A 13789-nucleotide genomic window follows, 5' to 3' on the forward strand; every position below is an offset into this window, starting at 1 on the left:
ACAGGCTTTGATTTTGTGCGTGTGTGTGTCTGTAAACCTATTATAAGAATTGAATTGATGCTTAGTTTAGCAATGAGAAACAGTGCGTTTGGGTCTTGAGAAACAAGGTTTTGAAGACAAAACACTGAGAACTATTAAGTATATATGCTAAAGCTTTAAAAAGCAATAGCTTTTGTAAATACAGATCTTGTAAAGGAGCTCATACAAAAATATACATTGAAGACATCCACAACGCTGAATGTCTCTGTACACAATTGATTTCATGGTATTTTTAATTTTATTTGCATATTTGAAAATACAAACAAATACTAACGAGACAGAGTAAAGCTAAGGAAAAGGACATGTCCATTAGTCTAAAACAGTGACAGCTTTATTGCTGTGAAGTTTATTCATGTGAAGTACAGTCCTATTTACAGCTTGTACACAGCAGTACGTCAGGTTGAGTTGCTCTAACTTCTGGGGCTGTGCACTTCACAAAGAAATTACTGAAAGCAGTGATCTGTGGTAAACCTAAAAAATGGAACGAGTAGATCACTGTGGGTATTCTCACATTTAAAGTGAGAATGTCCTACATGAAATCTCTCCTTAAATAGCAGGCAGAGGACAAGGCCATGGTATGCAGCTGTTCACCCCACTTTCAATATCTATGTTATCACAGACGAAAATCACAGATGATGGTGTATCTGCTTTGGCTTCTTGTTCAATACGCTTTTCTGATAAAATGGCACGGGGTTGAACTTGATGAAGTGCATCTCTTAATACTCCGTAGACGTTCTTAAAGAATATTTTCCATCATTTTGGATGTCATTCTTTTAATACCCAATGCACATATTTTGGAATGTTGAAATAAATGATTAAATCCAGTCTTCATCATAGCAGTTCAGTTTGATTAAGAAACTCTTACAATATATTTCAGTTTTGTTGAGTCTTTTGTGTTGTTTTGGCTGTCAATTAGTACCAGGGAGGTATGCTGATGATTCTCTACTATTTCAGCAACACTGTCAAAGCGCTGGATAGAGAAAAGAGAAAATAATTAGTAGTGCTGGCTTCCTTTACTGCTGTAACACTGACAGTGATCACTACATCATCTTATTGAAGAGTCAAACTAAGACTGTTACCAAGTGAAACATTCTGCCTCTTAGTAAGAGAGCTGATCCTGCTCTCAGTCCTGATTCCAATCATGAATAGATTAGATTTGGACAATGGAAGATATTGCCACTAGCTTTCTCATCTCACGTTCCTTTCCATTTGTGATTGCTGCCTGCACAAGCTGAACCACAGTTTGTTACCTTGCATATTGAAGTGACACCACATACAGATAACCCTAATATATCAAGCTACAGAGTGTTGCCACTTGCAATCTGCTTCATTTGTGGTTCAGCCACCTCTGAGTGCTGGCCAGCTCCAGGAGTAACATCATACAGACAGGTATCAACGGGCCCTGTGTTAGCCATGCCATTTTAATGCTGGTCACTGTAAATTAATACACTGACTCCGCTGCCTCTTGTTGCTTTTTTTGGTCTTAATCCAAATAGAGATGTGGGACCGACTATCTTTTTCCCCCGAGGTAATTTTTGACCCTTTGTTGAGAGCCAGATTAACTCCAGGCCCATTTACTCCATTTATTCTGTAACCTAAAAGCTGTTACCTGGGAGGCAGATAATTAGGCCGAAGCAAGTCAACTTTTGCATCCCTGAAAAGCCTCCTCTGTGCAGTGATAAAACCAAATTTTTGTTGGTGTTTGGGATCCAAGTCTATGTGCTGCTGTCAGGATAATCATCTTTGTGGTATAATAGCTAAGCAGTGATTTTTGCACTCTAGAACTAAAGTTTAACATATTCTTTATATGAAAATAGGATTAAAAGCACAATTATTTTTCTTAATAGTTTTTTTTTTTTTTTTTGAGCATAGCTATTCTTTACAATTTTTCAAAAATTTAATTAGTCTTAGGTAGAAAGTAAATAGGTGGTAGAAGTGGCTAAAGATTTATCTAGTAGCTGCACTTCTAATCCTGATAACTTTTCAAAATGGTTACATGAGCATGTTTTTAAACTTTTTTTTTAATCTCTGGTTTTAATTAGTCACAATACACAAGAACTGATGTTACACTTTTTTTATAGCTTGGTAGTTCAGTCATTATACAGGGTATACTTTTATTTTAATACATGGAGAATCTTGTTGGTCATACTGCAATGTACCTTAATCCTTGCTTGTAAGAGGTAGATAACTGAATGGAATGTTAGGAAAAATAGAAATCTCACCTCTTCGCCATTTTTTTCTCTGCCCAGTGCATATTGTCTTGTTGCTTCAATAAATCGTATAGGAATGTTGTATACTCTTCTGTTATAAAACACAACCAGTGTGTACGGTTGCCTTGAATCCTGTCCAGAACTATTCCTTACTAGAAAAGATCCATCCTAGAAAGAAAATAATTGTATTCAGGTTTTGTTTCTTTCTTTTTTTTTTTTTTTCTCCAAACAGTTCAGTATGGTTCTAATGTAATGTTTTTCATCGATAGCAGTGTTAAATCCTTTTCTCTCATTAACAAAACTATACAGTGGGAGATGGGAAGTAGCACATATTCCTACTGTCTAACAGCTTACAGAAGTTTAAGAGCCACCTTTGCTGCTGCCTGTTTTATCATAGCCAGAGAAAGGAAGAAGAAATGAACAGGCAGTGGCAGTCTGTTGGAGTACACACATTGTTAGGAAATGAAGTTACTGGCAGTGGCAAGGAAGCACAGCAGGGGTGTTTCTCCAGAGCACTCTGGATAAAACAAGCACCTACAGCTACTGATGTAGTCTAGTGCTAGCGGTAGCCTATGCTAATGCTAACCCCCATGCTCTGACCCCATCTTGCTTTACGAAGTTAAGGAGAAGGAACCTCAAGAGTGAAAATGCTGCAGATAAAATGCACAGGACTTGGCCTCTCATTTTAATGGATGCACATGTTCTGTGAGATCTTCCTGAGCTCTCTACTCTGTAGTAGCTTGCTTTGCAGTGTAAGTCTTGAAGCTACCACAATAATTTCATGTTTGAGAGTATTTGCATGGCATGGTATTCTGACCTGTTCATTATACAAATGACATTCTTAGAATATTTCTGGTTATCTTTTGATATAAAACTTTAAGTTTTTCCTAAAACAGACATTCCTTAAAAGTGACCTACCTTGTTTGATCGGTACAGTGCATCTTCTGCTGTTTTCCGATCACAGGTAGCAGCAAACCATGCTTTACTATGAACACCAGCATCCTAGAAAGAAAAAGAGAGAGTGTTTCACCTGTAAAATAAGAACAATAATAATAAAGAATCTGGCCTGTGGGAGAGTTACTACTAAATAATTACGGCTGTGAAGAAATCAAATGCAGAACACTTCAGGAAACACCGAGTTCAGAAAATTTTTGCTAGGAATTTAAATTTATCATTTTCATTGGAAGGCTAAAGAAAAAACTCTGTCAAAACAGTGGTAACAGATGTTTGGTAGAAGGCTGATATGTGACAGAACAGAGAAACATACCCTGTGGAGAGTTTTCAGGTTCAACTGCAGGATGGTTTGGCATTTTTAAAGCAGAAAGATATTCTCATAGAATTTAGAGAGGGCGTTCAGGTATTGTTGAGAAATAATTTGACTGTTAACAATCTAAATGCTGCTCAGCTGTGGCCTAGCCCATAAAGCATCCAGATTAGATAGGTATCTAATTTTGGGAATGAAATTTCCCGTGTAATTAGGGTGATTTGTGAACATGGTCAAAATTGCCTGCATGGGGATAGTACTGAGGTAGGATAAGTGCATCTTTGGCTCCTTTTCCTAAATGAATACAAATAGATGGTGGTCTACAAAACATAGGAAGAACTAGTGTCGTTGCTCTATTTATAAAGCAGTTCAGCAACTGAGACAGGTTTGGATTCAGTTCAGGTTCTTTGTTGAATTGAGTCTGAATATATATCTTTACATTTCAAATGGTGCTCTCAACCAATTTGAATGTATTGAATAGAATGTAAATTTGGGAACAGGAGCGTTTAGGAAAGGGAATGGAGAATGTTAGAGAGGTATGGAAAGAAACTATACTCAGAGAAAGGATAGGAATGAGTGACTAGAAAGTCCGAGACCTATGCATTATGAGGATCCAATAGCTAGAAGATGAATTAACAGGTTATAAAACCAGCAATTCTCAAAGCCCTTGCTGAGAAGGTTGATGCAAAAACTAACTCAAGTGAGCAGAGAGGCTGTAGAAATAGTCCTGAGTATTTCCAAATGAATACTTCTGGGTATTAACCTTCCCGGTCATTTGAATGGCTTTCCTCCAACTTTATAGTAACCAAGCTAATGATAAAATTCATTTTCACAGAAGCTTTATGAAAGCAATCTGTCGACTCAGTACAACAGAGATTAAAGACGAAGCTGCATGTTCTGGCTGAGTTGGTCTAGCTGGTTCAGTGCTGCCAGTAATGGAATGCCTTGGCCTCTCCCTTGTGCTCAGTTTGTTGCTAGCCTGATCTCATGGTGAGATAGTTTTCTTTGGTAATCTGGCAGGGTGTTTGACAGCCAGGTTGGTTTTCTGTCAGTTTAATTGGGCTCAGCTCACTGCAGGGCCAGAACACCAGAGAAGCATGTGGCTGGGAGGGGAGTTGACAGTGAAGAGAGAGCAGAGCCTCATTTGTGTGGGCATTGCACTGAATGTGTGGATTGGGTCAGACCATAACGTGCAACTTTACCTCCAAATTCTTGCCATGCATTTCTCCAGTCATACTGGAAAGGGCATAATGAGAAGACTTGCAAGTACGCATGGTACTCAGCCACTTAAGGAGTGAGCGCAGTAAACCAATCTCTGTACAACAAAACAGGAAAGAATTAACTGCTCCAAAACGTTTCTTCCTGGCACTATCTGTGGGCTACAGTCTGGCAGCAGAGAGCTGTTACCAAAGTTTGGATGTGAACCAAACAAATAATGAACCTTATAGGCAAGAATCAAGTCTGTAAGCACCTGTATAGCGCAGTATGCTACAGCAAACAATAACACCATTGTATGTAATTGGTGGGAAAACAACACTAACTTCAACAGTTAATTTTAATTATTATTATTTATTTTTTTTTTAAACAAAATGGATGTTTTATTAAACTTTGGTTTTGCCCATGGCTATTACATAAAAGCTGCAAATGTAATTGTTACAAGCTGTTTATTTCAGTGTCTGCTGGATTGTTTATTTGAAAGCTTTTTTTTTTTTTTTTATAATAAATATCCAGTATGACATACTGTTAAAATTGTTCCAGAAGTTCCAGTCCTTTGTATCCTTCCCTGTTGTATCACCTTTTTCATGCAGGCTTTAGAACACTTCATGTAGTTGGCCCTGCATAACAAGGCCTTTGTTTTGCAATCAACAGAAACATTTTTACCTTGTCTGTGACTACTAAGCTAATAAAAATGGCTTCCTGCATTTTGTGGTCTCCTTTCATCCAAAATGTGAGTAAGGGGAATTGCACTGAAATGAAAACAACTTTTCCTTTGCTTAGATTATTCAAAGCTTAATGTTGCAACAAAACTCAGAAAAATGAATTGGTCATAAAACTAACAGTATTAACAGTAATGAGGTCTGTCTAAAAGAGCTGGACATGGGAGAAACTAAAACATGGAGGATGCTGTGGTGCCTCCCCCTACAAAACAGCACTGATTTCCTTCTTGGTCCCTAAAACTTTGCTGACACCCCAAACTCCAATGAAAAAGGCAATGTTCATCAGCGTAATTCTGCCCTCTGCATTCTGCTGTGTTGGACTAGTAAGCAGAACCATCTCCATTTCCTCCTACAAATTTCTATAATTTCTTAGCATATCACATCTGTGCAGGCTAATGCTAATAGCTGCAGATGTCTTCATTGTATTGGCTTGGTGTGATTTGTTTCAGGACAATATATACAGCTATACATCAGAAATTAGTAGGCAAATTATAAGCTCTTCACAGCCGTCTAGACAGAAGTACATCATCACAGTTTTCCTTGTTTCAAATGGTGTTGAATTATTACAAACTGGAGAGTCAGGAAGACCTGAAACTTAACTAAAACAGTTTTTTTTTTTTTTTTTTAATGACTGGTAGAGTGTCAAGATTTGGTAAAATGCCAAATATGTGTTTCTCTACAGTCTGTCAAAGCTCTCCTATGCTATATGTTCTAAGCATTTTTGACTGAAAGCAAACATGTAGGTGATTTGTGACACAGAAAATCTTCACTGCAAACAGAAATATGCATGTCCTTAGCAAAGGAGTACAGTTGCTAGAGAGAGGAGGAAATACTATTTTAAAGTAAAGGATAAGGAAATTTCTGCAACGTGAACTTAGTTGATGTTGTACCTGGTCTGCAGTACTTGAAATGGATGAAATGCTGCCATGAGGGGAAATACCCAGAGAACGGTTTGCAGTTTCTGGCACTTCTGTAAAAGAGAAAAACATGCATAAGTTTTCAAACTATGCCTTGTTTTACTGTAAGAAATTGGTTTGTTATGAGGACTGTGAAAGATCTGGAAAGGAAGAACTCCAGGCAGCAAAATGGCGAAGCAGAACTAGTATGAAACATTATGAAGCTTAATTACAATTGTGATAGCAAAGCACAGTAGAAAATAGTTATTGCACCTGAAACACAGATGTTAAATAATTAAAAAAAAAATCTAAAAACTGGAAGGAAGCTGGTTGAGTAGTGTTGCACATTAATAATATGATAGAGAAATGGGAAATAAGTATAGATAATTGTCTGTTAAAATAGCACCTTGATAGATGTACCTACAGTGGACAATTATTACTGAGTGCACAGAGAGAAGATGATTGTAGAAAATATTCTGTCATTATGGAAGGTTTATTTTCTGTTTATTTTACTTGGGGGAAAAAAGCTACTAGGACTATTAGCACTGTTCCTGGATGTGATATTTTGCAGATTGCTTTAGCAAATCTTCACTAATATAATTCTGATTTAGATTCTGGTTTCAGAAAGCAGTGAGTGTTATACAGGACCTCATCATAATGATCCTGCAGTGACTCAAAAAAAAAAAAAACACACAGTTGGACTGGAAATCCCAAAGGTGTGTTTAAACTAGTTTTAGAATTTATTTGTAATAAACAGACAAATATCTTGTATTCCAAGTTGCATTCCATGTAAAGAAGAGAAACTGTAAAAACAGTTTCACGTCTCAATGAATGAATAATCCCCTGAGGAAGGCCACTAAAGAATTTTGTTTTTCTGTCAAATTTTGACTGACCAGCTACAAGAGCTAGAGCTGAATAATTCACTGTATGAATAAGTAAGAATTGCTGAAAGTTAGGCTGATTAAACTTTACAAAAGGAAATTAAAATGGGAGATCCCTTAGCTGTACAATAAATAAATAAATAGAAAGAAATGGAAAAATGGAGCTGTCTGAAGTAAGAGTGCGTTAAAGAAAGTTTTGCTAATTAGTGTATCATTTAGCATCTTAGCACAGAGTTACACTTTAGGGATTAAGAAGAATTTATGCTACAAATTGAAGCACATCAATTGTGTGACAGGGACAGACAGAACTTAAGAGCAGGCTACTGGATCAATGTGAACCATTCTTATGTTTCCGTAGCACAGAAGATGTAATTGCAACATACAACAAGCAGACATTTCCAAGAAATAGACAGAAATACTAAGAACAGTGTAAAGCTACATCATATGCAGACTGCTATGTGCAATTATCATCTATTTACAGCGTGAAAGATATGTTCATACTGAAATACGTGTGGAAAGGGGCTGGTAGGCAGGGCAGACAAATGTATGCTAACAAGAGACTAGAGAAATATTAGACAGTTTACACTTCTGAGCGAAAGAGTCTGTATACACATTGCCTAATCTGTTTTTAGCTGTAAACTGAAACTCCAAGTCTCTCTTCGAAAGTATTACTTAAAAGAAGAGCATTAGCATTTGCCATTATAAAAGTATCTATTCTTTTCCCGTAGTAGAGGGAGATTAAGTGGCTGGGTGTAATAAAAATCTGTCTGGCTTCTAGGCAACAGAAGCCTGAAACAGCCCAGAAACATATTTGGTGTTCTTCTGTGACAAGGAAGATGGACTGGATCTTTGTTATGATGGGACCCAGCTGCCTTTAGTAGAAATTTTCAGTAGTAACAAATGGGAGCAAGACACCCAATTTCCATTGATTTAGACAATAAACCCAATGCAATCCCTTAATTTTACTAGCTGAACTACACCCAATCTCCTCTTTATATGCATTACAGAGACCAAATGTTAATTCTAAACTAATGAATATGGATGGCATCTTGAAATAATCTTAATTCAAAGATTAATCTGAAGTTACAAATCAACCACATTTTAACTCAAAATCCGAACAATACTTACTTGGCAGAATTGAGGCCTTTTGGAGCAAAGATCTGAAATAAATATCAAGAGATTACAGAAAAGTTTGAGAGCTACCTTCTTCTGAAAGTATTAATTATATTATATATATAAGTATTAATTATATTATATAGCACTGTTCCTGGACATGATATTATATTATATAGTATTTATATATATAATATATATATGGATATATATATCTATATGGATCTATATCTATCTATATATTTATATATATATTATATATATATATATGGACATTATAATATAATATCATGTCCAGGAACAGTTATAATATAATATATATTATATATAAGTATAATATTATATAAGTATTAATTATATTATACATATAAGTATTAAATATATCATATATATTTTATGTATTTGGAGCTTGCAAAACTAGAATGTGTTCCCATCTCCTCCCTTCGTCCATTGACAGATAAGGCACAGGTATTTTAAAAATCTTATCCCGCTAGTACTGACAATTAGGAATTCAAATATCTGATTTAAATCTCTATCACCTAATTAGAGATTAAAGCTTCCCATGCTTTTTGTGGTGGCTATAGTATTTGGGTGTACTTGCCATGTTTACTTAATTTATTTGCTACTGTGAGGTTTCAAGAAATTAGTTTTAAAAAGCAAGAGAAGGAACTTTGAACTTTGCACATCTATGTTCAGACTGAGCAGGAGGAGCTGGTGCGCTGAAACATTCAAGAGATGATGAAAGAGGATCTTACTTTTGGGCACCACTTGGAAGGGGTGGAAGGGGAAGATCGTGGCTGGAACTTCGTCGTCGTTCTGCTGCTGTAGGTTTTTCTGTAGTTTGGGAAGAACAAATTAGAGTCAACATCTCTTCAGAAATATGTTGTCCCTGATAAGAAAGTCCCAGTAGTCAAAGGAGGGTTTCTTTTCTTATTGTCATAATTTCAGAGTATTTTCTTACATTTGCCATCCTGCTACTTCTGTTACTGACTAGTGGCATACTACCAAATTTATAGGCAAATAGCTGCGCTCTGGATGCCTTCAGGAACTCAGTGGGAGACTTGCCTTTTGAGAGGCGAGCTGTGTGACACAAAGGACACCGCAGGGGCAGGCTGCCTACAAGAGCGTGGCCGGCTGGCTGCATCTCACCCCTATGTTAGGCAGCAACTCCTGCTGAGTTTTGGCCTCAAGGAGCTGCTGCCTTGCACAGAGGCGAGACACATTTTGTGTCTCAGGGAAGGACTGGCTCTTGCCAGCAGTCAGCTCTGTGTGAGGTGGTTCTTGCTGAGCTCAGAATGAGCTCGCACTTCCCCTCCCTTCCCTCTTCTCCACTTTGAGGACTATATGGCACATAGCTGGTACATTATGTCGTGGGTTGCACTGCCAGTAACCTCAGCAGTGTTATTGTAACTGCTTTTAGAAAACAATGATGCTCAGTGCAATTAAGGCTGGCCAGATCCAGTTCTAAACTGCTAAAACCACCCTCCCCCCTAAAATAACAAATATAAATTTAATGTGATGTTGTTCGCTGCATGTTTTTAATAAAAGAAAATGAAATTCTGGTAAAAGTCAGCTTTTTCACAGTAGTAGAGAAAATTTACCTTCGTTTAGAGTTGAGGTGTCTCTGGAAGGTGGGCATGGTTTCTGCAGTAAAATACAAGGAAGTCAAATAATTATTAAGCGGCACATCATTTATACAGCAAACATTAATCTTCCTATAGCGTTGTTAACTACTTTACATTTAAAATTGACAGCATCCAGGAGAGATTCGGAGATAGGGGTATGGCCATTTTGTGAAGAAACTCTAGTTGTATGACAGTGAATGATTTTGTGAAGTGGATTTGGAAATAAGCCTTGAAGCACTCATCTCTGAATTTTACTTTTGTCCATCTATTAGTACACACAAACTGGTATTTTTTTAAAATTAATATTCAAATTGGTAAATTTATGATTCTTTTTCTGCTTTCAAGTTAAGTCCAAAAATGAGAAATTCATCCCAAATACTTGTGAATCAACATTTGAATATTATCATCTTTGTCAAACTATGCTTACAGATGTCTGAACACACTTCTCTTTCTTTACTGAAGTATAATTTATCAGTTTAGCTGGCAGTAAAGACTTTGCCAGCCTTCTTTTTCATTATTTTTTTTTAATCATAACTGATTCAAAATGGGAAGAAAAGTGTCAGTTTCAAAACATTTTTTCCAAATGAATTTAATTGGAAATTTCAACAACTTCTCACACTTTCTTCTACAAGAAGTTTGGGGATATTTTCCTAATGATGAAATGCTTACTGGAAAAAAAAAAAAAAGTGAATTTCTGCTATCATCTTGCATCTTTCTTGAGTTATCACTCCTACAATAAATCCATGTGCTTCTTATGCAGGACCCATACATTTCAGGGACTACTTCTGAGTAGCCCACGTTCCCCGTGAATTATTTCTCATTTTATTCAGTCCTTACAGTGTGTGTTTATTGTTACATCCTAGAGCACTGAATCCAAATATCCATTTAATCTAAATGTTCTTCTACTCGAGCTATTTCACTTTTGCTTAGTTCATGTAACTGCACCCAAGTATTTCCTTTCATCATCACTCTCTTCTCCTATTCTTTCTATGCCTTTATTTTTTAACCAAATTTACGATCAAATTGAGTTTTGCAAGAAAATTAAATCACCTGTAAAATTATCATTTAATTATGCAATTACAAATCAACTTACTGCTGGATTTACTGCATTAGAAGTTTTCTTTCTGTAGATTGTAGGGGAAAAAAAAGAGTAGAGTTAATTCCATGTATCTGCAAAGTAATTTAGCAACTAAGCATGTGCATGCCATTTTTCTGTGGTATGTGACTAAGTTCAGCAAGCCAGCCAGCATCTGCCATCAGTGGCAGGCAGTGAAGGACAATGGCACTGGCACGCAAGCAGTATGCCTCCAGAAATATTGAAAGAATAGTTTGCCTTCACCTAGTCTGTGTATCTTTCATGAACAGCAATAAAAATTACTCCTGAATTTTGATTACCATAGGAAAAGTATTAGAAGCTAACACCTATCCACCTAGTAATTAGCCCCATCCCCATCAAAGAAGTAGTTTTATTAATATTTTTTACTCACAGGACCCTCGGTAATGGAGATGGAGCTGATCCAGTGGGAAATCTGGATTCTTGTGTGTTACCGAAGCTATGATCTAGAAGCAGATACAAACTATTTAGTAATCAGTATTAGCTTTATAATAAAAAAAACTTTAAAAACTGTGAGGAAACAGTGGGGTTTCCTCACTGCATTTCAGTGAGATAGAGGAAAAAATATCCATTGGTTTAATTTTTTTTTTTTATTCTTGACGTGTTTTCACTCCAGTTATACTAGAAAATAGTTCAGTAACATTTCTTGCTTATTGCTGACTGATACGGATCAAATCTACACTGACACACTCCACTACATGGTATACTAAGGTCACCAATAACACGTTGAGAACAAATCCTGCTCATATCACAATGTTTTCAGTACAGAATACTTACTGTCATTGTTATTGTTTGCTTCGTGGTCCTGTAATGGAAAAATGTGTTAGATTTGATAAGAATTAGAAAAGTAAACAAATTTTAAAGAGGAAGTGCATAAACATTCTGGGTTTGGAAATCTGTAGTAATTTTAAAAGTAGATTTGTTCAGAATGCATATAACATACAGTATATTTTTTCATCAACTTCTATTAGGGTATTTGAAAAAAAAGGCAAACCAATTAATTTTTAACATTACAATAAGCTTTGGATTTCTTATAGTATGCAGAAAATTAGCCCTGACTTTTGCAGTGAGATCTTTTGGTTCACGTTTCAGGGTAGTGAAGGCAGTGAGTGCAGCGGACTGTCTTTTCACCATCCTAGAACCACAGTGATCCAACTCTTTGCATAGCTTCTTTTGTAGATGCTTTCTATTCCCAGATATTGTCCTTGAAGGAATCGGACTCCCATATGACAAGTACCTCTCCAAGAGGCACCGATTTGTCCATCTTCATCCAGTGGACATGCAGATTAATGGCTTTTCACTAACGTTGGTTACCAATGCATCCATTCTCTGGTTGGAGAGGTGTAATCCATCATCCAACAGCTGAGGGAGTAAAATGTGGAGGACCTTTTCTCCCAGTCAGCCCAGGCCTTTGAGAGGAATGAGGGCTACAGTTCTATTAACATGGTTAATAATGCAGGTTATTGTTCAGAATGAGCTGAGCAGTAAGACGTGTTTCAGTTATTATTTGTCAGAGTGCATAGTCAGTGATGGAAAGGCACAACACTAGCCAAATATCATTCACACTTCTGTGTTTGTCTTTAAAACTGTAAGGACTTGCCACTTATAAAATAAGCAAAGACCTAAACATTTGAACTAGACTGCATAATTCTGTCCTAGGCTGATTCTTGTGCAAAACTGGGTAACTACAAGTACCCCATTACACACATTGTACAGATGAGAGTTTGTTTGGGAGCTTCATCCTTGGTGCTGTTTTCATCATCTGAGGAGTCATGATCAAGGAAGGTGTTTCTGATCAGGCAAAATCATCCATTGCTATTGACAGTAAAGTTCTCAGTTCAGCTGGTATTTTTTAGTACAGGAAATTATTTCTGTGCACTGAGATACAGCCTTTACACCATGTAAAGTTTTGTGTTTTTTTTTTTTTTTTAGACCAATATAGATGTTCGCTGTACCTCTTTTGTCCAAAAAATTAATAGTGGTAATTATAATATTAGATGAATCTGACATTCAAAGTCATCTGTTTCTGTTATTTAATTCAGCTGATAAAAAGAACTCAAAACCACAAAAAAGCAGAAATTTAACACATTCTTTAAATGGGCACATTATTTACTCACTGTTTTTAGATGAAGACGATTTCTGGGAAGAGGCAAAACATTTCTGGAAAATATAAACAGTAAGGTTTTGTTTACATTTTTACATATCATATATATGTATACACACACACACACATATACACACACACATTTTTACAAATACACAGTAAGGTTTTTTGGTTTTGATTGGCTCAGGTATGTGCTTCAAGATCTAGAAAGGTCTCCAAGTAGATGGATTTAATCACAGGTATGCACCACTGCAGTGGTTGCTGTGATGCTGGGCCCTAGTGTGCACAACCCTTCCAGAAGAGCTTCTGTCCTGAGCTTTGGGTCCCGTGCAGCTGTGCACAGGACTTCACCAAACACAATAACAGTGTTGTGCCACCTGCTCTTCCTGCAACATATGGCCTATTTTGTAGAATGATGCCTACAGATGAGACAGCTGCTTTGTTTCCAAGCAGCTTCCCACATTTCTGGGTGCACAGGAATGAAATAGGCTGCATACTGAAGTTTCTTTTACTACTTCTCATCCAGAGACTTGGAATATAAATCATGGATTTGCCATCCCTTGCCCCTATCCACCACAAAAATATCTTGTTTCAAGGGCACAGACT

General features: G+C 36.7%; 1 protein-coding gene across 4 annotated transcripts in view; it reads right to left on the reverse strand.

Moving 5' to 3' along the window:
* Positions 1-258: 258 nt before the first annotated feature.
* The window catches only part of BLNK (B cell linker), a 96706-nt gene continuing 83175 nt past the window's right edge, over positions 259-13789 (reverse strand). For all 4 annotated transcript variants that reach the window (XM_084526569.1, XM_084526568.1, XM_084526571.1 and 1 more), the window contains 11 exons: positions 13197-13239; positions 11857-11884; positions 11453-11525; positions 11059-11089; positions 9942-9984; positions 9096-9174; positions 8356-8387; positions 6341-6420; positions 3168-3251; positions 2262-2417; positions 259-1009 (listed from right to left, as the gene is read on the reverse strand). In XM_084526569.1, coding sequence (XP_084382695.1) covers positions 890-1009; positions 2262-2417; positions 3168-3251; positions 6341-6420; positions 8356-8387; positions 9096-9174; positions 9942-9984; positions 11059-11089; positions 11453-11525; positions 11857-11884; positions 13197-13239 — 769 coding nt within the window. In that variant the 3' untranslated portion in view covers positions 259-889. The remainder of the gene's footprint in view (positions 1010-2261; positions 2418-3167; positions 3252-6340; positions 6421-8355; positions 8388-9095; positions 9175-9941; positions 9985-11058; positions 11090-11452; positions 11526-11856; positions 11885-13196; positions 13240-13789) is intronic.

The sequence above is a fragment of the Aythya ferina genome (assembly GCF_964211825.1).
Source record: "Aythya ferina genome assembly, chromosome: 7".
NCBI lineage: Eukaryota > Metazoa > Chordata > Aves > Anseriformes > Anatidae > Aythya > Aythya ferina.